This window comes from Topomyia yanbarensis, chromosome 2 (assembly GCF_030247195.1).
Source record: "Topomyia yanbarensis strain Yona2022 chromosome 2, ASM3024719v1, whole genome shotgun sequence".
Lineage (NCBI taxonomy): Eukaryota > Metazoa > Arthropoda > Insecta > Diptera > Culicidae > Topomyia > Topomyia yanbarensis.
In genome coordinates, this window is record NC_080671.1 from 265728282 (window position 1) to 265755718 (window position 27437).

At 39.8% G+C, this 27437-nt stretch overlaps 2 protein-coding genes across 2 annotated transcripts in view; both read right to left on the reverse strand.

The window, feature by feature from the left end:
- LOC131683118 (uncharacterized) overlaps nucleotides 1-27437 on the reverse strand; it is a 472644-nt gene that overhangs the window by 62808 nt on the left and 382399 nt on the right. The window lies entirely within an intron of this gene.
- On the reverse strand, nucleotides 15231-15950 carry LOC131680321 (uncharacterized). Its single transcript, XM_058961041.1, has one exon. The coding sequence runs from the start codon at nucleotides 15948-15950 to the stop codon at nucleotides 15231-15233; it is 720 nt and encodes a 239-aa protein (XP_058817024.1).

The window sequence follows — 27437 nt, forward strand, 5'->3', positions numbered from 1 at the left end:
CGGAGATGGTTGGAGATTTTCACAAACTTTGGTGAAATGTAAGGTATATTACCCCTATAGACTACTATGAAATTTCAGATATATGGTTTCGGAAAGATAGAATGAATCGTCCGGTCATATAATAAGTTTCCATATAAGCCGGAAATTATTCAATCTGTCTTGAAGTGGTTGTTGTAATTTTAGAATACATAGGTTGATAATACAATTATCAATGTCATTAACATGTATGTGATTGTCTGGCAGTAAATTGTATAAATAATTATTGACTTTTGATGCCCACAGCACATTGATGTAGATTCACCGAGAGAACATCAATGTAAACTGAGTTGAATTCTAGTTTTACGTCTAAGAACATGGACGCCATTTGTCTAAGAACATGGACGCCATTTGTGCTAAGTAAGTCCACTTGCTACAAGGAGCTATGCAGATAAGTAAACGCCAACCCGTGGGGCAATGCTGACTGTGTCGTTATGGCCAGTATCAAAGGTCCAATGACGCCAATAGAAACGCGCGCTGACAAACTGAAAATTATCGTGGAGAGTCTTTTCTCGAAGCACGACCTAACCGCATGGCCGCCTACAGCATACGTTGATGCAGACGGTGGAAATGCTGGTGATTATCGAGTCCCGAACGACGAGCTCCTTATAGTGACAAAAGGGCTGAAAGCGAAGAAAGCTTCCGGATACGATGGTATCCCTAACGTGGCGCTGAAGACCGCGATACTGGCATTTCCGGACATGTTCAGGATAGTCCCACAGAAATACCTGGACGATGACTACTTTCCGGATAGGTGGAAGATCCAGAAACTGGTGTTGCTGCCAAAACCAGGGAAACCACCACGAGATTCATCATCGTATCGGCCTATATGCCTGCTGGATACTCTTAATAAACTCCTGGAAAGGGTCATCCTCAACAGACGTTATAGACGATAAAAGCCATCCGCACAGTCATCGCGAGCGCACAGAAATCATCGAAGCAGAAGAGAAAAGGTAATCGCTACTAAGCCGTGGTTAGGATCAGTGTGAAGAACGCGTTCAATAGTGCCAGCTGGGGCAGGGGGCGATTGCCATAGCGCTGCACAGAATGCGGGTTCCGGACTATCTGTGCAAGGTTCTGAAAAGTTATTTTCAGAACCGAGTACTGGTCTACGAAACGAAAATGGGGAAGAGGTCAATTAGGGTCACTTAGCCCAACGGAATATAATGTACAATGGAGTGTTAACACTGCAACTGCCCAGGGGAGTTGAGATCGTCACATTGGCAGATGTTGTTGCCCTAGCGATAACCGGTGAGACCCTTGAGGAGGTGGAGATAACCGGTCAGACTCTTGAGGAGGTGGAGATGCGTGCGCTGAAGCTCCTGGGTGTGATGGTCGATGATTGATTAAATTATAACAGCTATTTCAACTATGTATGTGAGAAGGCTACGAGGACAACTAAAGCAAGGATCATGTCGAATCACGGAGGAGCAAGAGGCAACACGAGACGTCTCCTGGCGGGTGTCTCATTATGGCGTTCCGGCCTGGGCTGCTGCGCTGAACTCAAAGAGGAACCGGATGAAGTTAATAAGCACGTTTCGCCAAATAGCTGTTCGTGTCGCGAGTGCGTACAGAACGATGTCGTCGGAGGCGGTATGCGTAATTGCCAGGATGATTCCCATCTGCTTGAGGACGTGGAATGCTACTAGCGGACAAATGCATGTAATGCAAGGAGACTGGTCCGAGCGGACTCGTTGGATAAGTGGCAGCAAGAGGGGAACAACGCAGAGAAAGGAAGGAGGACCCACCGACTCATCCCAAATGTGTCTGCTTGGGTACACTTCCATTTGATGCAGTTTTTGTCCGGGCACAGATGCTTCCGGAAGTACCTGCATCGATTTGGACACGCTTCGTCACCCATTTGCTTGGAGTGTGTGGACATGCAAGAGACACCGGAACACGCGGTCTTCGAATGCCCTAGGCGCGAAGAAGTCCGAAAGGATATGCCTAGTGTGACAGTCGATAATATCGTCCAAGAGATGTACCATGAAGAGCATATATAAAACGACAACAATAGAGTGGTTACTAGTATACGAGTATACGAGGGACAAACAAACTAGCTCCATTGGCTAGAACGCCACTCTGAAACCTGAAATAGGGTTTCGGGAGAAATTCCGAATCCGGGGAACTTTTCGGCTGTGTGAACTAGGTCCATCGCCGGACACCAGTAGAGTAGTACGCGCCGTAGCACCGGGTTGGGGTCGTCGTGGCGCCAGCGAACCGGACGTTTGGCTTTACCGGAATCGCCAGACCGACCTCGACACTCTACCGGGTAGCTCGTGAGTAGGCTAGATCCACCGTCGGGGATTGGACCGAGTAGACCGCGGTTAATAACTTGCAGTGGGTCGTTCGGGCGCCAGTGAACCGCAAGCTACGTTGCACCCGGAATCGCTGGATGGACCTTAGCACCTACTGGCCTGTTGAGTAGGCTAGATCCACCACTAGGGAATAGATCGAGTAGATCGGGGGGTAGTGGGGAGGTAAATCGCTCACGGAAACGAACATCAGCATCGGGAGAAATCTACCACCGAGGAATTCACTGTGGGGTAGATTCGCCGCCGAGGACTGTTCGACTAAAACGTGACAAAAATAGGAGCTAATTGGATTACGAAACAAACACCGGTGCCGAGAGAAATTCCTTTGTTGGGGAATCCTGGCATGACAATAACTAAACGACCTCCTAACCAAAGTGCTTAGAGTTCTAAGGTGATTCGTCTTTGGTAGTAACTAGGTGAGAAGGTGAGGTAAACGTGCAACAGGCTATGGGAAAAGTAACAGCGAACAACTTTGCATGCTAACTGGAATCCAAGAAAAAATGTTTTTAAAACCAATATTGCTGATCGACGTTTTTTGATAATCGTATTACCTGAGAATAAATGCTCCTTCCCCCAAATTCTTGGTGGAACAAGGAGTGCTCTGATGCGTATGAAGTTAGACATATTGCTTACAAAGAATTTTTGAAACAAGGGGATAGACGCATGAATTTTGAAAAATATGCGATATTGCAAAAAAGATATGTCAGTCTACGTCGAGCCAAGAAGTTTAGTTATTAGAGCCGCTTCGTTGATGACTTGTCTAGAGAAACATGACTGAGTACTCTTTGGATCACAACCAGAAGAAAGAGAGATCGAAACGGGACTAGTGAAAACGAAGTTTTTAGGAAGCGATGTATATTTAATTTTGCCATGAAAGTTTGTCTAGATTCTTCTCCTGCGTAGAATAACATTTGTGATGCTCCCACAAGTAACGAATCTATTGATTAGCCCTTGATAATGAAGGAATTTTCAATTGCGCTCCTCTCATACAACTGAATTAAATTAAACTTGGGGAAGAGTCTTTTTGATTTTGCCAAAGACGCTTGCTGGATTTAAGACGGCAACGGGGGTTGAGTGGTAAGCGTGACCGCCACTCATTCCAGTTGGCCTGGGTTCAATTCCAGCCGAGGTCGTTGAGATTTTTCTGAGGTGAAAAAAAAACACTTTAGGATTACCAGGAGTTGCACATTGAAAGATGTTTCGCTAATCCCAAACATAATTATCTACTGATTCCCTGTGCAACTTCAGCTAGTCCCGATCGATAACGTAGTAGCAGCCAGGGGTGGTCGCACAAGCTCAAGCTCAAAGACGCTTGCTGGATTTATTCAACAAGTTTCTTGAGTAGAACATTGTCCCGCGTGACAAGAGATAAGTGAGAATTATCGCCATTCCAAATCCGGTAAAACCACACTCCGATCATAACTCGTATCGACCGATTGAAATGCTATCCTGCATCAGAAAATTGCACGACGTCTCGAAAATTGAATTGACGCGAATGGTTTGCTATCAGATACCCAGCTTGGTTTTCGGAGGGTCAAGGAAACGAATAATTGTCTGGCAAAAAAGAACAAATGGCGTCCGTGTGCTTAGGTAAAGGAAAGTTCAACTCAGTTTACATTGATTTACAATCTCGTTGAATCTACATCAATGTGGTCTTTCACCAAAATTAAATAACTAATTATACAATTTACAGCCAGAAAATCACACACATGTTATTGACATTGATAATGTAATTGATTGTATTGTCAACCCATGTACTCTAAAATTACAATAACCACTGCAAGACAGCTTGAATAATTTTTCAAAAAGGGCTTTAAAGAAGGGGAATCGATTTATCTACGGGGAAAACAGAGCTGGTAATTTTTTCAATGAAGCGTAATTCAGCTCAGCTTTAGCTTCAGCTGGCTGATAGAACGGTAGCCTAAGTCCTTGCCTTCAAATATCTCAAAATTTAGTTCGATTCATAAGGCAAATGGGTAGGCTAAACGAAGTGCTAACATAGGATAAATTTACTTCGAACAATAACTGGATCTTGGTGGGGTGCTTATCCAAGTGGCCTGATTGTATTGAAGGATTCCACGAGAAACCGGCCGACCACAAAATATACACGGAAAAAATTGTTCCCAAAGTCGTGAATTGAATTCTTTACGTTACGAAAACAGGACCTTGACTAAAAATCATGGCTTTTATAATTAATTTCAATTTCCCTTCAGTAACGCCCGCATAACGCTTTCATTTGTGGAAATATTTGATTTTGTTTTGTGAACTTCGGTCACGGTTTCCGCCAAGAACTAGTTCACAACTTTATGAACATTATTCATAAAACCAAAGGTTGACTCATGCTTTTTTTCATAGTTATAGGAACAACAGTTCACAACATCGAAATATTCTGGCTATTTTTTCGTGAACTATTTCACGAAATTCGGAATTTTAATCATGAACCCATTCAATTCTCGTGAACTAATTCATGATTCCTAGTATATTAGTTCCAATCCAATATCCGTGCACGTGAAATGGTTCACAAAATCATCAAATATTATTCATGCATTCGTGAACTGGTTCATGATTCCTAATATATTAGTTACGATTCAATATCCGTGCTCGTAAAAGAGTTCACGACATCATGGAATATTATTCATGTTTTCATAAACCGGTTCATGATACCTAGTATAATAGTCACAACTTATTCGTTTTCGTGAAAAAGTTCACAAAATCATAAAATATTCATGTGTTCGTGAACTGGTTCATGATTCTTAGTACATGATTTACGAACTATCTAGTATTTATTTGCGTGCTTGTGATATTTAGAAGATATCCCTAATCATTTACAATTTCATGCAACATGGTAATGAAATTTTTACGTGAACTCTATCACAAAAGTTGGAGTATTATTCGTGCAATCATTTTTGTTCCATACACTTTTTAATGAAATACCCAGTTGCTAGCGACCAGTAATAGGTACGAGCAGTAGATATAAAAAATATTAAAACCTAGAACATCGTTATTCATTTGATAAGGTTCATTGTGATGTCCGGACAGAAAACGAAAACTGCACTGAGAACCTCAAATAGTGTGCGTGATAAAATTCACAAAACCAGATGTCACAAATGAGTCTTATTTTAATGATCCAGTTCATATTGTCACATTATTCCGAGTAAAAAAACCAGTAGTAACCAAAAAATAATAGATCATGATAAGGCGAAGAGAATTTACGAATACAATGATAAAACTGCTGATATCATGAACATTAGTTACATTACTCTTTGAAAGTAAGCTCTAAAATAAATTATCATGATAACATGAACAGAAATTACAAAAATCGTGACTAAGATGCTGAAATCATGAACACAAATCACACAACTAGTGACAAAAATATCTAAAATCGTGACCAAGATCCTGAAATCATGAACATGAATTGCTCTATTCTATGACTAAAATATCACGATAACATGAACAGAAGTTACAAAAATCGCTACTAAGATCCTGAAATCATGAGCACAAATTACACAACTCGTGACAAAAATATTTAAAATCGTGACAAAGATCATGAACTCGTGAACATGAATCACTCTATTTATGACTAAAATATCACGATAACGTGGATGAAAATTACGAACATCGCGACTAAGATCTTGAAATCATGAACTTTAATCCCGCTAACGTCATGAGAATGTACAAGAATCGCGAATAAGCTCTTGAAATCATGAACAACGTTTGACTGTCGACTGTGTATTCCCAAATCATGAACAAGAATCACAATAAAAAATAAACAACAACAGTAACCCACCCAAACATTCTAATGTAACGCCATGTATATATTCGGGGCGAGCTTGTTTTTAGAAAATACAAATAGTTTCATGAATACGAGGTTTATTATTCATAATTTCAGGAACTTTGTCACGGTTTTCGTAAATCGTCCAGTTCATGAAATCGTGACCTTTTGTTCATGAATTTATGAACGGATTTTTTCGTGTGACCATCGTTGATTCGAACGAAACTTTGAAGTTGTGTTCGGTTTATGAATCTCCATGATTTTCTTTGACAATTGCAATAATTTGATGCGAAAGCAATTTTTCAAAAGGGCGTAGATATTTCTACGTGCATAAATTTCATTTTTTTTTTGTTCGATTACTGTATTTTATACAGCAATACTTTCTAAGAACGAGTTATAGGGAATGAATATTTCTGTACAAAAAATGCACTGAAAAAAGTGTAATTTTTCACAAAAACAAAAATTTATTTTTAAATTTAAAATGGAAAAAAACATTTTTGCTATTTTTTTATATTCTGTCAACCAAAACCTAAAGAGAAAAAAAAATATGATTGTATGATAGAGAACAATAACTTTATACATGTTTTTAAATTTCATACTAATTGACATACAAATTTTTTTACAGAATATAATTCTAAGTATCATTTTAAATCAAAATGCATTTAACAAAAATCTTCCAAAATGCGATAGTTTTCGAGATATTTGGAATTTTGTTCCAACAGAAGCAGTTAATTCGACTGGTTATGTCCTTTTAAAAAGTTATTTGCCTTACCCCATCATAAAATATAAAAAATCTAATGTTTATCGTTTCAAAGAGGCAAAAGAAATTTTTTCAGTGTATTTGGATCATGGAGAAGCTTTCAATAAAATAGTTTTTCTTACAACAACTTTTGACATATTTTCATAATTATTACTATTTGCAGTCAAAAATACATTTTTTTGAATATGATTCTTAACGCAATTTTAAATCAAAATGCTAATAACAAAAAAAATTCTGTAATGTAGATGTAGTAGTTCTCGAGATATTTTAAATTTTGTTTTAAAAACACAATTCTTTTGTTATATTACTACCTTTTCAGAAGTTATTCGCGTATCTCCATCAACAACAATCGGTTTTTCAAAAGGCCCATAATATTTCCTGTAACTTTCTTTTTGACATCAAGGCGATATTGTAAACCATTTGAAAGCTATACGAAAACAATCAAAATTCTATTCAATTAAAGGATCTGATGATTAAACTAAATAGTTCGATCATACGATCATGCTTTTTTTCATGTAGCTTTCAAATTGGTTACAATACCGCCTTGAATTCAAAGGAGAAGTTACAGGAAATGTTATGGGCCATTTAAAAAACCTATTGTTGTTGATGGACAAACGCGAAATGGTCTCAATGAAATAAAATAATTGTGAAGTTAAAACAAAATTTGAAACATTTCTAGAACTACTACATTTCAGAAAAATTTTGTCATGAGCATTTTGATTTAAAATGGTGTTTAGAATCATATTCAAAAAGAAAATTGTATTTTTGAATGCAAATAGTATGAATCATGGAAATATGTCAAAAGTTGTAGTTAGGACATTTTTTTTTGAAAGCTTATCCATGGTCCAAATACACTGATAAAGTTTCTTTTACGTCTTTAAAACGATAAGCATTAGATTTTTGACATTTAATGATGGGGTAACGCAAATATCTATTAAAAAAGGCGTAATCACACGAATTAGCTTTTTTGTTGGAACAAAATTCCAAATACCTCGAAAACTATCACATTTCGGAAGATTTTTGTTAAATGCATTATAATTTAAAACGATATTTAGAATTATATTCTGAAATAAAATTACAGTTGTATATGTCAATTAGCATGAAATTAAAAAAAAAACATATATAAAGCTATTGTTAATTTTTGGCGATAAGTTTTTCATCATACAATCACGTTCAAAATATTTCTTTTCTCTTTAAGTTTTCGATGACAATAATAAAAAATTAGAAAAAATTAGTTTTATTTGCAATTTAAATCTTTAGCGCATTTTTTTTGTTTTTGTGGAAAATGACACAACATTTTTTTCAGTGTATATTTTTTTTGTACAGAAATGTTCATTCTCTGTAGCTCATTCTTAGAAAGTTTTGCTGTATAAAATACAGTAATCGAACTAAACATTTTTGAAATTATGGCACGTAGAAAAGTCTACGCCCTTTTAAAAAATTCCTCTTGAGTCGAAAAAATCTTTCTAATTGTGAAAAATGTTCAGTCTTCCATGTCGGTGAAACGGGTAAAGTAGGAATCGAAGATGGTCGGTCACGATTTTAAATATTTTCGGATGGATCTTGATGTGGCCAACAAGATTTCTATGGGCCGTCAGTAACCTAGAACTACAAATGCAAGATGTTTGGCTCAAATTTTAGGGAAAAAAAATCCTTTTTGCATTCATAGCGCTATCAGTTTGAATGGGAGTTTTCTCTGTGATCACATTCCACAACCCGTAACACCGCAACCGGAATTCGGATCGAAATAAAATTTAATAACAGTTTTTGGGGTTCATTGGGGATTAAGTTTGGTCAAATCGGTCCGGTAATCACTGAGAAATTGATGTAACTGTTATTTTGACTTTGAATACTTCCGCTGCGGCTTTTGGAACCGTCGATGGTTGCCAATGTGGCCAAAGAGGCTTTGAATGACTGTTAGTGACCTAGAACTACAAATCCAAGCAGTTGTGGTCACATATTGGAAAAATTTTCGTCTTTTGGAAAAAATTTACATCCATCGCCGAATACGTTGAAATCGGGATTTACTGTGTGTTCGTACTCATCACCCTGTAATTCTGAAACCGGATGTCGGCTCAATTAGAAATTCAATAGCAGCGTTGTAACTTTTCAATTCAAAATTCAATTGGAACGTAGTAACTTTCATTTGAGACCAAGTTTGGAAAAATCGGTAAATAATTAGCTGAGAAATAGGTATGACATTAACTTAGAGACTTGGAAAGTTCCCCGGGGGCATCAAAAACCGTCATAGGTGGCCAATGCGGTCAAAGCGACTTCGATGGGTCTTTAGTGATCTAGACACGCAAATCCAAGTAATGTTGCACATATTTTAATATGTATTGCATCATTTGGACATTATGATGGTACCAGTTTATAAGGGAATTTGCTGTGTGATCGTACTCTTCAACCCGTAACTCTGGAACCGGAAGTCGGATCAATTAAAAAAAATCAATAGCAACCGATAGGAAGGTTGTACCTTTCATTTGAGACTAAGTATTTGCAAATCAATCCAGCCATCTCTGAGAAAAATCGGTGAGATTGTTTGACACATGCATACATACATACATACATACACACACATATACACGCACACATTTTTACTCTTCGTCGAAGCAGGAAAGATCCACCGTCGGGGACTATTCCGAGTAGTCCGTAGCGAATCGCCGGCTTGAATCGTCGGGGCACCAGTGAACCGGTCGCAATCCTCCACCCGGAATCGCTGGACTGACCTCGGCATTCTGCCGGACTGCATCGAAAGAAGAATAACGCGTCCGTCAACGATTGCGGGAGACATTCTTTCATCGAGGAACTCTCCGCCGAGGTAGGCTAGCTCCACCGTCGGGGACTACGCCGAGTAGCACCGAACACAACAAACCACCAGTATAGGGTCGTCGGGGCACCAGTGTACCGGAAGCCACCCTTCAAACGGAATCGCTCGATCGACCACGGCATCCAACTGGTCAACGTAGGGAGGAGGGCATGTAGAATATCATGCCGTGCAGGACTGTTATGGCGGTTATGAGACCAGCGAAATCTAGCGCGAACAGCTAGATCTGGAATCATGTGAAGTGCATTAGCAGGAGTTTAGAGGAGTAGTGTTCAGAATTATCTTCTCTGTTCAAAGTCCCTCGCTCTAACACACGATGAACGAAATCGGTAGTATGGTCGAACGTTTGCTGGGTCGGCATAAAAGCTTTATCACCAAGTAAAAAACACACTTTTACCGATCTCGAACAACTGAGTCGAATGGTATAAGAGATTCGGCTCTGCGGGCCGCGGTTAGAAAGTCGAAATTCCGACCGATTGCATAACCTTTCTATATAAGAAAGGCAAAACAATATCCAGTTGTGCACCACAATTAATAATGTACTAACTATTATTTGTGATACACAACTACAATAAATCAATCGAAGACATCCTAGACTTCATAAACTTTTGCTTGGAAGATGTCATCACATAACTGAATTCAAATCAATCAGACATTGGCGGTCATTCTGAACCATTTCATATAACTAGATATTCTGCTTGGTATCCATAGACTTGTGGTAAGGGCAATCTATAGATAACCTAGACTGGGTGGAACAGAAGATAAGTTACTGCTGGTCCGGTAAACCATATTCCGAAATGCTCGAATTTAATGCAGATATGATTCTATGTCGGAAGAAAAGGTTACTAATGGGGTTTTTCATTGAAAAAGCCCGGGGCAGTGGATTGCACTGGTGTTGCATTTTCTAGCAGTAGAGCAAGCCACTAGACGCGTTTCATTCCCACTTTTGCTAGAAAGTGTAAAACCAGTGCAATCTACTGCCCCGATATAAGAATCAGAACAAAATTCCGAAAATGGGTTGGATACAGTGTAGAACCGGTTTAAAATCCTAATGAAAAATCACAGCCTTTGATACTACAAAATCATATTTAGAGAATGTAGGTAAATGATCTATTTTGAATCCATCTGTAACCGGCACCGGTGCCTATATCATAGTGTCTTTGCGTTGAGCTTTACTGTCCATAAAACCATAAGAGTCCCATATGAATTTTTTGTTGAAAATGAGTTATCTGTTTGTATTCTGTATCACCACTGAATCACAATGAACAAATAAGATTACCAGGTTTGTTTAGAAAATATCGAAAAAATACCAAACCATGGTTGTCCCATCCATTTGGCTCAAAGAAAATGTAAATTTTGAACAACGTTTTTCTCGGATTGTTGTTTTTCACTATGGAAATCTTATGCTTTTACGTCTGATTGATTCTTTCACTATGTCTATGATCTGTTGCACGGTAGTGGGACATAGCTCACCGAAGTGTATGTTCACAGGTTGAAATACATATACATATCTAATTGCTATATCAAATAGTACCTTTTATGCGAAGTATTGTACTTATACGCTATCAGTAAAAAAATTGTATGGCTTTTTTCAAACAAAGTTGGCGAATCTACGTAGCATAACTTACAAATCACTGATACTTAGGTAGAGCAGAATAGCTTTTATATACACATATACTAACCATGATCGCAAATCACTCCCATAAAGATAAGAATTCCATAGAAAATGGGACAAATGTGCGATCGTTGGCAGTATAATTCACTATGGGTCATCGGTATAGTGTCACCGCCACATAGCATTGTTGGGACATTGAAGATCTAATGGTTATATGAATAGTCAGTCTTCGCCGTGCTTAGTTCCTCTAAATATTTATAATATCTATTGATTGGTTATGCTCAGGACGGCAATGCTTACTGAAAAACGTTTTATATTATTTATTGGCTAGCGAGTGTACATTAGAAACTATTGTGGTTGATTTCCAAAAAGCTTAGCTTAGTTTAGCTTGGGTAGACCGCGCGCGCGTAGCACTATGCTATATTTCACCCTAAGGAGGAAAATTTGGTAAAAACCAAAATTTCTCGCTAGGGTGAAAATTTGTTGTTAAAAACCAGTCCAGTTTTTACCAACAAATTTTCACCCTAGCGAGAAATTTTGGTTTTTACCAAATTTTCCTCCTTAGGGTGAAATATAGCATAGTGCTTTCGCATAGGCCTGCTAAGCCAAGACAAGTTTCGGTTTCACTGTGTCTCATCGGCATAAACAGAACTTCTGCACGAACGGGACATCACGTTTGATAAGTCGTTCGATTGAAACACAAAGTGTGTTTTAGTTTTAAGGGATTTGCGTCAAGCTGGCGCTAATCTATTCCGACAATAAGTTAGTGTTGGTTTCTGATGAGGCGAAGCGAAACGTAACACAGTATGAAATAAGGATTTGTGCCCTCCTGTACAAAGACTGGTTTTTACCAACAAATTTTCACCCTAGCGAGAAATTTTGGTTTTTACCAAATTTTCCTCCTTAGGGTGAAATATAGCATAGTGCTTTCGCATAGGCCTGCTAAGCCAAGACAAGTTTCGGTTTCACTGTGTCTCATCGGCATAAACAGAACTTCTGCACGAACGGGACATCACGTTTGATAAGTCGTTCGATTGAAACACAAAGTGTGTTTTAGTTTTAAGGGATTTGCGTCAAGCCGGCGCTAATCTATTCCGACAATAAGTTAGTGATGGTTTCTGATGAGGTGAAGCCGAAACGCAACACAGTATGAAATAAGGATTTGTGCCCTCCTGTACAAAGACTGGTTTTTACCAACAAATTTTCACCCTAGCGAGAAATTTTGGTTTTTACCAAATTTTCCTCCTTAGGGTGAAATATAGCATAGATCGATTTATAGCATTCTACGAAGTTGTAGACAATGGGATTGTTCATCAGATTCTCACTTTTAGTATTTTTTGAATGTCTATAGTACCAATTAGTAGCAAAAATGCGAATTAATTTCATTAAAAAGCTTAAGTTTTCAATCAAAAAACTTTAAAATAAAAAGTTGTTCTAGACCCCCCGACAGAATATTTTAATTTTACTTTCAAATGAAAGGGAAAAGTCCATTCTTTCATATTCCGAAATTTTACAGATGCCGAATTTGTTTGAATAAAGTTGTTCGACAAAGACACCGTGCAGGGCACATATATGAGAAACTATTTCACATTTCAACTATACGGATTGTACGTTGATTTAGAATAGCGGAGAACTTCAAATTAATACTTTATTTGACGAAAATAGTCGTGTAAAGTAGTAAAGGCGGGTTTCTCTTTATTACGATCAGAAATTGGTTGCGAAGGTCTTCTTTTCTGATGCCATTCATAAAGCACTCGGTTCATTGTACATCGTCCATCAAAGAGGTGGGCCAACGAACGAACGAAACGCGATAAATATAAAAAAGGACGGACTTTCGTTTCTCTGCAGTCGAGTATAAAAGATAGGTACAGCCGATTTTTTCATCAGTTTTAATTCGCACCTAGCAGTAGTGGTATCACGTCGTCATGGTAATGCCGTCAAAAAATCGTCAGTGGCGGCGGCAAGGCACAGAACATCGTGAAAGGAGGAGAGAAGAGGCGAAAGCAACGACGCAAGGAGAGCTACGCTATCTACTTCTACAAGGTGTTCACGCAACTCCATCCGGATACCGGAGTCCAGTCGAAGGCGATGAGTATCATGAACAACTTCGTGAACATTTCCGAGTATATTTCGAACGAGGTTTCTCGTCTGGCGCTGAGTACAGACTTGGCACACTCATACGGTAAAAGGAAGCCGGAATAGCTTGCAAAACATGCCGTATCGGAAGGTACCAATGCCGTTATCAAGTATATTCCAGCTCGAAGTAAGTAGTCGCCGGATGCCACCCACACCCGACCATCGGTTCTTTTCAGGACTAACAAAATAAATCCTTGTAAAGAGTTAAATTGAAAAATATATATACCGTCAAACCGGGGTTACTTGCAACACTTTTTAACTTTCAAAAGGTATAACTAAAAATGCAGTACAAAGTATAGAGTATAAAGAATACTAAATGGTACTTATCAAATCAAAGTATCACTACTACTTTCACTAGTAATCGCAAAATTTACATTTCGAATAACAGAACTATTCAGCATTCCTTAACTTTTATCGGCAGAAATTTTCCGCAAATTATCAACTCTTACTGACAGATGTTTATACACCTGTATTTTATGCGGAGAAATCGGTAATAAAATTGTTTTACAGAATAGATTACTGAACTTAATACTATTAAAACCCTCAGGAAAATTTCAATGAGTCCGATGAATCAAACTTAATGTGTTAATTTAACCGTTTGAAAGAGAAACAAGCAGAATTTTAATAATATGATACGCCAACGAATAGTCCTACGTCAACACCGCAGTTATGTCCCAGACATTACCCACCTCTAGTTTTTTCGATTCCCAGGTATCAAATCTCGCAGGGCAGATTGCTGGTCCGTGGCATGCGGAAGAAAACGCTTGTATCCGTTGATCAACGCTAAAAAACGACGTAACTCCTTGACTGTCGTTGGTACCTTGAAATTTTGCAATGCTGCAACTCGCTCTGGCAGGGGTCGAATACCATCTCTATTTACGGTATAGCCCAGAAACTCGGCTTCTTCCTGTGCAAAACAACTTTTTGCGAGATTGATAACCAGTCCGTTTTTCTGAAGCCTCTCCAGAACTGCTCATACGTGACTTCGATGTTCATCTGGGGACGTCGAGGCGATGCAGATGTCATCCACAAAACTACAACAAAATCCAAATCGCTAAATATTTTGTGCATAAAACGTTGAAATGTTTGCGAAGCGTTGCACAAACTAAATTGCATCCTCGTAAATTCGAATAACCCGAAAGGTTTCGGTATATGACATTCCTATACTGGAATTTGGTGGTATGCGCGCTCGAGATCTAGAGTAGAAAAGTTCGACTTACCGTGTAGGGTGTTCAACAAGTCGTGAATATGTGGTACCGGATACCGATCAGGAATGGTTGTGGCATTAAGTTTCCTGTAGTCGCCCACGAACCTCCATTGACCGTTTTTTTTTTAACATCATGATGCCATGAGGAGTGCATAGTGTTGGGTAGAGTAATTTCTCGAAAATCCGCTAACATTTCGCGAAAAGGATGATCGATGTTAATTGTCGTCACACTATGCACAGCAGTAGTTGTTAGTCCCCCGAATGCAGATTAGTCTTCGAGTCGATCAACCGATGATGCTTAAGGTCGACAATAACTCCGAAGGCGGCCAGGAAGTCGGCCCCGATGATGGGCGTAGTAACATCAGCAATAATAAAATTCCAGGTGAACTTTCGACGAAGTCCTAGATCGGTAGTTATAAAACGGTTGCCATATGTTTTGATGGTACTTCCGTTTACAGCATGAAGTGTCCAGGGTGCAGTCGATTGAATTTTTTCCTTCGATGTAGCAGGAATAATCGAAAGATCTGAGCCGGTGTCGATCAGGAAACGCCTATTTGCTAACCTATCGAAAACTATTAGACGGCTGCATGATGCAAAGGGCTCCCACCTCCGCCGTCTGAGGTAAGAGTGTGTCTAGTTTTTTGTATTTGAAAAACGACACGGCGAGCGGCATTGCTGAGCACCGAACTTTCTGTGGTACATCTTGCTGACGAGAAGATGAACGGCTTCGGTTTGGGCTACCGGCCGGGTTGGTTTTCAACCGGCGAACTTCTGCTGAGAGTGCGGCGATCTGAGCTTCGAGATCCTGGAGACTTCCTGGAGTCGCTGGGTACGATGCGGCAGCTACCTGATGTGGACCAGAGGAATCACCCATTTTATCCGCCATCTCCGCAAGTTTAGCTATACTACCGTCGCTGATGGATAGCACAGCTTTGAAACTCGGTGGCATTCGTTGCAAAAACAGCATTTTAAGGAGTTCCTCGTTTGCATTGAAGCCAGCAGAAAGTTCTTGCATTTTAGCAAGGAGATGGGTAGGACGCATGTCGTCCAAATCACAAGAACTCAAAAGTTTTTCCAATTTTTCCTGCGCTGACAGCTCAAAACGGGAGATTAGTCGGTCCTTAATTGCTTTGTATTTGTTTTCCTCTGGAGGTTGTGCGACAAGATCGGAAATATGGCGGAGCACCAACTGGTCCACTTTGGCCAGTATGTGGAAGAACTTTGTCTGATCGTTCTGAATCCCAGCGAGGGCGAATTGGACCTCGGCTTGGGTGAACCACATCAGAGGATCCGGAAGTTTCACCGCAACAGCAGCAGCACCTGTGGCTGGCAGATTTACGCTATCGTGCTCCGTTTTATTTTACGATAACGTTGGGAAGAACTTTTTTTCGTTGGTTTCCGTTTGAAAAATATCGAATTTTACGGTATAACGCGGGGTCACCAGTTTGAGGACGGAACAATTGAGCGGAAATGAAAACGCGTCCAATCGGATTCAATCATTTACTCGTACTGTACTTCTTTGATACGTTATTATATTTATCGTTTTCACTTCGCTGCCTTTTTATCGTTTAGTCGCAATGTCGCAAATGTATAAAATTCAATAACTTTTGAAGTAGCAATCAGAAATTTACAATTTATACCTCTTTTTAAAGAAAATAACCATAGTATTTGATTGGAGTTATTTTCGTTTCTAGAAAAATACGGAAAAATGGGGCACTGGGTCAAAAATCCCCTATTTTTAATAATGTTTCTGTTCCGTGTTGCAAATCATACATATTTTGCAGTTTTTCTAATATGAGAAAATCTCAGCAATCGAACGGAACCTTTTTGACCATTGTCCGAATACGAGAAGTTGGGGTTAGAGGGTCTTTTATCAATCATATTAAATTTTATCATTTTCTCGTGCATGTATTTCTATTATTCTTCACTCAATTTTAATAAATTATACCTTGATGAATGTGTAGAAACAAAACAAAAATAGGTTCATTACCTGTAAAATTCAGAAACATCGAATTATGTGACATATAATCTCGATTTCACATTTTTTTTTATAAAATCGCACAATATCTCCATTTAACATATTTCATATTTGATTCACTACTTTTAGTGTGAAATACGCTTAGGGATCACATGAGAAAAGTTTTATTCCTGGAAAAATAGGGGAAGTTGAGGTATTAGGACTTTTAATGAAAAAAATGTGATTTGTAGAGTTAATGTCAAAAAATGGGATCTTTCTGAATTTTAATGCTTACGAATCTATTTTTGTTGTATTCCTAAGAATTTTTCCCGTTCAACAAGTTACATTTTTTGAAAACTGATTGAAGAATAATATAGATATATGCAGAAAATGATAAAATTTAATACGAATGACAAAAGGTCCTATAACCCAAACTTCTCGTATTCGGACATAGGTCAAAAAGGTACCGTTCGATTGCTGAGATTTTTTCACATTGGAAAATCTGCGAAATATGTATGATTTGCGTCACGGAGCAGAAAAATTATTAAAAATAAGGGATTTTGGGGCTAAACGCAGTACCGCATTGTCCTGTATTTTTCTAGAAACAAAAATATCTCCATTCAAATACCAAGGTTATTTTCTATAAAAAGAGGTATAAATTGTAATTTTCTGATTGGTACTTCAAAAGTTATAGAACTTAATATGTTTTTCCTCCATATTTTCCCATAGTACCAATTTACAAAAAATTCAAGCGAAGTGGGCGGAGTCTAGAATTGTCCAAATGATGTGAAATTTGGCATCTGAGCTTACTTTGACATTTGTCACAATATGAGAGGGGGGCCTTTGAGAATTCAAAAACATTTTTTTTGCCATGCCCTAGTGTACACGACACGACATTAACCCTTTATAAGGCGGTGGCAACTATATTATCACCTTTTTCTTTCATTCGTAATGCAGGAATATGGAGTGATAAGCGCCCTACTAATCGACCTACTAATTTATCGACTAAATCGAATTACGTCGGATGTACTTGTGAATTAACATTTTAATCGGCAAATTTAATCTTTGGAAATCTGGTACTCGATATAATCGACTGACTGAGACATCAGTTGGGAACATAGGAACATGAATTAGCATAGCATAGCACGAACACCTGCACAAATCGTAGATGGAGTTGTAGAATTGAGCATCTCCATTGTAATATCATACTTCGCTACGATCTCCAATGACGAAGACCCGCTCAACTCCACACACCTGTCCACGTCCTTACAAACGTTTTTATTTCATAATAGTCCTATCATCTACTTACGGAAAACGGTCGGAACCGAAACAGTTTTTATAGATGACGGAGATATAGAAAAACCGAAAAAAGGGAGCTGGGGGTTATATAATTCTGCGTATATTTAGTATATTTAGTAGTTATTTAAAACGAAAATTTGAAATTCGTCCCTGCTTAAAGGTTTTTGATGCCACTTCTAAGGGATGAATGTTGTCGAATCTTCATGAACTCTGGTCGCTTGAGACAATACTGTTCCTAAGAATCAATATAACAAAAATGAGTCGGTTTCTGCCGAAAGACACTTTCACATTTTTAGCGAAACAACTCTTGAACCTTTCCGAAATTTAAATCACGAAACTGTTTTTTATAAACTTCCAAATTGAGAGCAAAATGTCGCAGTGAAAAATTAACGAGAGAAAAAAAACCGGAAACATGAATTAATTGACATATTGTTCATGAGCATGGGCATGCTGACCAACCGTACGGAATTTGGGAGGACAGTACGGATTTTTGGGCGTGTGTCCGGAAAAAATACTTGTACGGATTTGTCCGGAATTTGTACGGAATTTTCAACTTCAGTGGAAGTGGAAGTACTCCCAGGACAACAAAAATTCGGAAAATAACTAAATAACGTTGCCAACTCGTTTCCCAGGTTCCAAAAATGCATTTATGTTAGAAAAAGGAAACCAGTGCACAAGAGTGATAAAAAAATCGATTTTTGTAAATTTTCTTATGAGCGAGACTAGGTAAACTTTAAGATTTTTTCTAATATAAGTGAAAAATTTGAACAGCTATGTATCCGTCTCGACTAGTCGTTTAAACCGATCTTTCGAGTAGGGTGGAATTTTTAAATTCAGTGTCTAGCAGCCACCAAGTTGATCTATCTAAGTCGAAACACAATTTACCCGATTAATTTCCGTGATGATATATTGCTCGGTATTCACATTTGGTTCAACTCAGTTTGCCTTCTATGAATGTATCTCAAAATAATCCGGATTATACATTTTCTATTTTTAATCTTTTTCAGAACCAAATTATTACCGCTGCAGTTCGAATGTATTCTGTAGTTCTGAGACATAATACAATTATAATCAGCAGTAGATTCTGGAACTCCTTCAAATTTCCATTTACATAACTTAATAGGTTTTTCCTTTTATTTTATTTGAAAGGTTGACCCGAAAATTTCAACGTACTCGAAGAACATTAGATCCAGAAAGGACGCTGTTATTGTACTTAATAATATATAATTTTACGTTGGATTTTCAGCCAGATAAACTGATCGGGCAGCTTGATACACACAAGGAACATGATAAGCATAAGTAGGGTTGTGGTACCGGTAATACCGGTACCGAAAATCCCGGGAATACAGACCCATTTTTGGTACCGTAATACCGGTACTGAACAAATTTCAGTACCGGTATTTTCAGTGCCATGCAATTTTTTATGAAAAATATATGGACTCTAGGGGGACCTGTTTCAAAATAATATTAAATATTACTAGCTCCCGTTGTACTGAACGGTATATTTAAATTCCTGCACTATTTTGTCCAAATTAAACGATTAACGATCTTGTACTAAATTTCACATCTAGCGTAATAGACGTAAACATTTGCTATGATTTTTTTTAGCGACATTATGACTGGTTTCCATTATTCACTGGGTGGCGCGTAGTAAGGCTATGGTCTAAGTCATGTCTGTATTTGGTTTGCTCTTAAACCTTTACTATAAAAGAACGAACAGCGATTTAGTAGCTAAAAATTTTAGACTTGGTGAACTGCTTCTAATGGGGCGATTTGTAATTATTGGTGATCGGAAAATTCAGCAAAACTCCATAGTTTACAGGAAAGCAAAGAGCTTTGATATGCATTAGAGAATAATACACAAACGACATAAACGACGAGGTTTACAGAAAAGCAAGAAAAGAAATGCGAGTAACCTACTCGGATTCACTGCCATTCTCGCTTTGATTTACTGTTGTTAACAGGGTTTCTTACATTTACCATCTGTTGAATACGACGAAAGTCGCATCGCTTAGCAGTTATTGATTTCAAAGTGGCCCAGATTTCGAAATAAAAGAAAGTACCGCATACGAAAAATATTTTCTGCTGAAATAAGTTATACCATTCCGAAGCAATTAAAAACAATAAACATTTTTTTTTTGATCAGCATAAATCAATCATCTGAGAATAAGGCCATCAGTTTAAGCAATCAATTTCACTTTGAAGCTTTTTTAGATTTTTTAAAAAAATATTCGAGTACCGGTACTTTACCGGTACTACCGGTACTGAGAGCTTCAGTACCGTAGTACCGGTTCTCGCCAAAAAGGATCGGTACTGCGAACCCTAAGCATAAGTGCAAAATGCGTGGACACGTATTTTTTATATTCAGTAAACAATTTCTTCTTGTGCAAAGAAGCAGCTTCTTTGACTATAATGTTGTGCGCTTACTCTGCGCGGTTTCAGGAGCTTTTATGAAATTATGACATAATAGAAATTGTGTTGTATATCAACGGGTCAGAAACTGATCAAGAACCATCCATATTTACTGCTGTAAGTTGTCGCGCAACCATTTTTTACTTCTATTTCAGTTATTGGGATGATTTCATTTTACGTAGATTATCACGCTGGAACGAATGGAAGAGTAATTCTTTTGGAGTTACCTCTTTTGCCATGGCTTCTAAAAAATTACTCTAGGGGAACTCTAGAGTTATGGGAGAACTCACTCTCTTCTAGCATCTGAACTATACACTGCAAATAAAGTATAAGATTCACGGTCCGCGCGCGATTTTTCAAGACTACACGCAAATATGCGAATGGCTACACGGATATAAAATCGAATTTATACACACGGAGTTACATACACGCTAGCACACGCGACAAACACGTTAACATACAAACGTTCGAGCACTTCGCGATCATCCACGCACACCTTCTCCTGCGATCTTGCAAACAGGATGACATCCCGGTGACTAAGTGAACGTGTTAGCACTTATAAATTTAGAAAAGCAAACTCAAGAATGAACCTACAAACGCCCGTGTTCGTGGGCATGGATTGGTTACGTCCGGAAGTTCCTTCTCTCGGCCCTGGCAGCCTAGGTTCATGCTTTCAGTTCAGCTATTCAGAAAAAATGACGCTCATATCTACTAGACAACACGTTCCATGGTGACATGACTGGGAGCCCTAGTGATAGAATTGATAGTGATAGACAACTCCCTTCTAGCATCCGAACTATACACTGTAAATTATGTAGCACGATGATACACAAAAACGAACATACAATCGCGATCATCCACGCATAACTACGCCCAAGATTTCGCAAACACAAAAACGCCCCAATGATTTAGTGAACCCTCTAGCACCTCTAATCCGATTAACGCGGTCTCAAGCGCACACAAGCGCTCATTCCCACGCGATCGACTGACGTCTATACGCCCACACAACTGAACCGTACACTCAATATCACAATCAGGATTGCGGTCCGTTGCAATAGACTTTAAGCAGTGTTTTAGAGGGTAACGTTTCCCGTTTCGTCTGCAATTGTAATAAGTGATTCTTACGGGGAGCCCTTCCGTACTACAGTTCCAGTAGTACAAGAAAGAAAAATAATGAAAGAAAACAAAATTTAAAATGTCTTGAAATCTTACAGATTTTGTAAATTTTTGGTTACGAGCATTTTGATTGACAATGAGAATCGTATTCTTCAATAAAATTATGTTTTTGTCTGCCAGTTATTATCAAATTTTGAAGCATGTTTACAGCTATTGCATTTCTCCGCGATGCAACCACATTCAATATGTTTCCATTTTCTTCAGACTTTTGTTGGCAAAAAATAGAAGTTTTAAAAATAACAAGTTTTTGTAGTCATTCGTAACCCAACTTTGTACCGGGAAACAAGTGCTTTTGTTCTCTCCGGTGTGGTTTAGTTTTTTCGGTGGTACGAAGGTGCTTGCTGTGGCAGAGGCTGCAGTAAAGCATTAGTAATAAACAGTCCCGCGAGTGATAATTATAACCTGCGATATCGGTGCAGTGAAGTTACTAAACAGTTTTCTTGCCTGAAAGACGGCTTTGTTTAGACGAGCTATATCAGCTCTATTGTGTGAAGGTCACGCGGGTGACGGATAAAACAAACGAAGGATCAATTCACCTACCAGCTCGTCAGGAACCAACTGGTGAAGTGTTTTGTTTTTTACTTTTCTTATCGATTTTTTTTCTTCTTTTTATTGCTTTTGATTTTTTATTTTGATTTAAGTTAAACAGTGCGGTCGAGCGTGTTGCTCCCGCAACAAAATGGAACAAACAGAAGGATCACCCTCCGAAGACGAATATTATGGGGAAGAAGAACATATATCTGATACTGAGACAGATAATGTTATGGTCGATCCACTTCCCCCCAATGTCTCACAGCCCCCCCGAGTCAAGGTTTACCAGGATGGATCCGCTGGTCCTTGGGTGGTATACTTTCGGCCCAAAAATAAACCGTTAAACAGCATAACTGTTGCACGGGAGCTGACAAAACGTTACTCGGCCGTAACCGAGATTAAAAAGGTTCAGTCAGATAAACTGCGCGTAGTCGTTACTGACTTGAAGCAGGCCAATGATATCGTTAGCAATAGCCTCTTTACGCTGGAGTATCGCGTCTACATCCCTTCTCGTGATGTGGAGATCGACGGTGTGGTAAGTGATGCGGGTCTAACTGTCGATGATCTGATGAATGATGGGGCTGGCCGCTTTAAGGACCCTAACCTTCAATCAGTTAAGATTTTGGAGTGCAAGCAATTGCACTCAAAGTCCATCGAAGATGGTAATTACTATCCATCAGACTCGTTTCGCGTAACCTTCGCCGGATCTGCACTTCCGAGCTACGTTGAAGTGGGAGGAGCTCGTCTACCTGTACGCCTGTTTGTACCGCGGGTCATGAATTGTTCCAATTGCAAGCAGCTAGGTCACACGGCCACCTACTGTAGCAACAAGCAACGGTGCGGTAAATGTGGGGAACGCCATGCGGATGATACTTGCAGTAGGCCCGCTGAGAAGTGTGTTTACTGTGGGGAGAATCCGCATGCACTTTTGACATGCCCAACGTACAAACTTCGCGCGGATAAACTGAAGCGATCCGCCAAAGATCGCTCCAGACGCTCTTACGCAGAAATGCTTAAAAGAGCTGTCCCACTTATCTCCGAAAACCCATTCGCTCTCTTGCCAACTGACGATAACGCCTCTAACGACCCTTGCGAGGGGCATTCTTTGGCTCCGCTTGGAAACTCTAGGAAAAGACCTAATCAAAACTCACCTGAACTTCCTCGTAAGGGTCCTAGGTTGTCCCAAACAAGGGTACAAAATAAAAATAATTCATCAACTGGAAGTGCTGGTACAAATCCGAAGATAATACCTCCTGGTTTTGGGAAATTGAGATACAACCAGGAGTTCCCAGCACTCCCTGGGGCACCAAAAATCCCAAGTGCTCCAATTTTAGAGTCAGAAACTCACCCTAAAACGGGATTCCTTAAATTTTCTGACATTGTGGACTGGATATTCACAACTTTCAACATTACCGATCCTATGAAAAGCTTGCTGGTTGCTATTCTACCAACAGTAAGAACATTTTTAAAACAGTTGACTGAACAATGGCCCCTCCTTACAGCGATCGTATCCTTCGATGGCTAACTTATTAGACGGAATCAGGGATCTGATCACTGTTTTACAGTGGAACTGCAGAAGTATTATCCCCAAAATCGATTCATTAAAACACTTGCTAAATTACAATCATTGTGATGCATTTTCCCTATGTGAAACATGGCTAACTTCTAATATAAACCTCAACTTCCACGATTTTAACATTATCCGCTTGGATCGAGAAGACTCATATGGGGGGGTACTTTTAGGGATCAAAAAGTGCTACTCCTTCAATCGAATCAACCTCCCTTCGACGCCAGGCATTGAAGTTGTCGCTTGTCAAACAACAATCAAAGGCAAAGATCTTTGCATTGCTTCTATTTACATTCCTCCTAGGGCCATGATGGGATATCGAAGATTCTCCAACGTGATTGAACACCTTCCCTCGCCCCTCCTGCTTCTTGGAGACTTTAACTCTCACGGTACGGGGTGGGGCTGTCTATACGACGATAATCGATCTTCGACAATTCAAGACCTTTGTGACAACTTCAATATGACAATTCTGAACACAGGGGAAATGACACGGATCCCTAGACCACCAGCGCAAGCAAGTGCACTGGACATATCTTTATGCTCGACATCACTACGGTTAGATTGCAAGTGGAAGGTAATATCTGATCCCCACGGTAGTGACCACTTACCAATTGTAATTGCAATCACCACTGGTTCAAGACCATCGGCACCAATCAATGTTCCCTATGACCTCACACGAAACATTGATTGGAAGAGCTACGCTGCTGCGATATCCAAAACTATCGATTCAACACAGGTACTTTCCCCGGAGGAAGAATATAAGTTTTTGTCCAACTCGATTCTCGATAGCGCGATTCAAACTCAGACGAAACGAGTACCCGACGTGAACACCCAAAAACGTTCTCCCAACCCGTGGTGGGACAAAGAGTGCTCAAACGTGTACGCGGAGAAAGCTGTCGCGTATAAAACCTTCCGGAACGACGGGTTAGTTGCTAGTTATCGAGTGTACGCGATGTTAGAAAAGCGAATGAAAAATTTAATGAAAGCTAAGAAACGCAGTTACTGGCGCCGGTTTGTCGACGGGTTAACAAGAGAAACATCGATGAGCACTCTTTGGGGCACGGCCCGACGTATGCGAAACCGAAACAGTACTAACGAGAGCGTGGAATATTCAAACCGTTGGATATTCGATTTCGCCAAGAAGATTTGTCCGGATTCCGCCCCGGCACAGAAAATCTACCGCGCCGCGTCGCCTTACAATACCGCGAACGAAACACCGTTTACGATGGTGGAGTTCTCACTTGCTCTCTTATCATGTAACAATAAAGCCCCGGGGCCAGATAGAATCAAATTCAACTTGTTGAAGAATCTGCCAGACTCTGCCAAAAGACGCTTGTTGAATTTATTTAATAGGTTTCTTGAGGGTAACATTGTCCCACATGACTGGAGACAGGTGAGGGTCATCGCCATCCAAAAACCAGGAAAACCAGCCTCCGACCACAATTCGTATCGTCCGATTGCAATGCTGTCCTGTATCCGGAAGTTATTCGAAAAAATGATCTTGTTTCGCCTCGATAATTGGGTCGAAACAAATGGCTTACTGTCAGATACACAATTTGGCTTCCGCAAAGGCAAAGGGACGAACGATTGCCTTGCGTTGCTCTCAACAGAAATTCAAATGGCATATGCTAACAAAGAGCAGATGGCATCAGTATTCTTGGATATTAAGGGGGCTTTCGATTCAGTTTCGATCAACATTCTTTATGAGAAGTTGCACCAGCATGGTCTTTCGCCAATTTTAAATAACTTTTTGCTAAACCTGTTGTCTGAAAAACAAATGCATTTCTCGCATGGCGATTTATCGACATCACGATTTAGCTACATGGGTCTTCCCCAGGGCTCATGTCTAAGCCCTCTCCTCTACAATTTTTACGTGAATGACATTGACGAATGTCTTGTCAATTCCTGCACGCTAAGGCAGCTTGCAGATGACGGTGTGGTCTCTATTACAGGTCCTAAAGTCGTCGACTTGCAAGGACCACTGCAAGATACCTTGGACAATTTGTCTGCTTGGGCTCTCCAGCTGGGTATCGAGTTCTCCACGGAGAAAACTGAGCTAGTCGTATTTTCTAGAAAGCGTGAACCAGCGCAACTACAGCTTCAATTAATGGATCAAACTATTGCTCAGGCTTCAACATTCAAATATCTCGGGGTATGGTTCGACTCTAAAGGTACCTGGGGATGTCACATTAGGTATCTGAAACAGAAGTGCCAACAAAGGATCAACTTTTTCCGTACAATAACTGGAACATGGTGGGGTGCCCATCCAGGAGACCTAATCAGGCTGTACCAAACAACGATATTATCAGTGTTGGAGTATGGATGTTTCTGCTTTCGCTCCGCTGCGAACATACATTTCATCAAACTGGAGCGAATCCAGTATCGTTGCTTGCGTATTGCCTTGGGTTGCATGCACTCGACCCATACGATGAGTCTCGAAGTGCTGGCGGGCGTTCTACCTCTGAAAAATCGATTTTGGGACCTCTCATATCGATTACTCATTCGATGCGATATTCTGAACCCATTGGTGATTGCAAATTGCGAAAGGCTTGTCGAGCTTAATTCTCAGACTCGATTCATGTCCTTGTACTTCGATTACATGGCACAGAACATCAATTCATCTACGTATAACGTCAACCGTGCTCATCTCTTAGATACTTCTGATCACACTGTATTTTTCGATACATCCTTGAAGGAAGAGATTTGTGGAATTCCGGATCATATTCGCCCACAAGTGGTCCCAAATATTTTCTATAACAAATACCATCAAGTCGACTGCGCCAAAATGTTCTACACTGACGGATCAATTCTCAACGGGTCCACAGGCTTCGGTATCTTCAACGAAAATCTTGCTGCCTCATTCAAACTCAATGATCCTGCTTCAATTTACGTCGCAGAATTAGCTGCCATTCAGTATACTCTCGGGATCATTGACACCCTGCCCTCAGACCATTACTTCATCGTTTCGGATAGTCTCAGCTCCATTGAGGCCATCCGTGCGGCGAAGCCTGGAAAGCACTCACCGTATTTCCTGGGGAAAATACGGGAATATCTGAGTGCTTTATCTGAAAAATCTTACCAGATTACCTTGGTTTGGGTCCCGTCACATTGTTCTATTGCGGGCAACGAGAAGGCGGACTCTTTAGCCAAGGTGGGCGCATTAGAAGGCGACACTTACGAAAGACCAATTTGCTTCAACGAATTTTTCAGTATCTCTCGTCAGAGGACGCTCGATAGTTGGCAAACCTCATGGAGCAATGGGCATCTGGGACGGTGGCTACATTCCATTATCCCGAAGGTATCAACGAATGCTTGGTTTAAGGGGTTGGATGTGAACCGGGACTTTATTCGTACGATGTCAAGGATCATGTCCAACCATTACTCGTTTGACGCGCATCTCCGTCGTATAGGGCTTGCTGAAAGTAATCATTGTGTTTGTGAGAACGGCTACCACGACATCGAGCATGTTGTTTGGCTGTGCGCAGAGTACTGTGTTGCCAGGTCCCAACTAATAGATTCCCTTCGGGCCCGAGGTAGATCACCCTATGTGCCAGTCCGGGACGTCCTGGCAAGCCGTGACCACCCCTATATTTTTCTTATCTATATCTTTTTGAAAACCATTGATGTCCAAGTTTAATACATTTTCCCCTCTCTCATTCACAGTAGAATCTCACCAACCTATCCCTGTATCTACAATATGGCATTGCTTCACGAGTCTTCGGTGCATACCCTTCTTGATAACCGTCTACCCAGAACATCATGACATACCTCACATGCAGATGATATAGAGAACATCATGACAGTATCAGAGTGCCAATAATTATCCG

What these genes read in the sequence shown, in the direction of transcription:
- LOC131680321 (XM_058961041.1), bottom strand. Translation starts at nt 15,950, where the DNA reads ATGTGGTTCACCCAAGCCGAGGTCCAATTCGCCCTCGCTGGGATTCAG.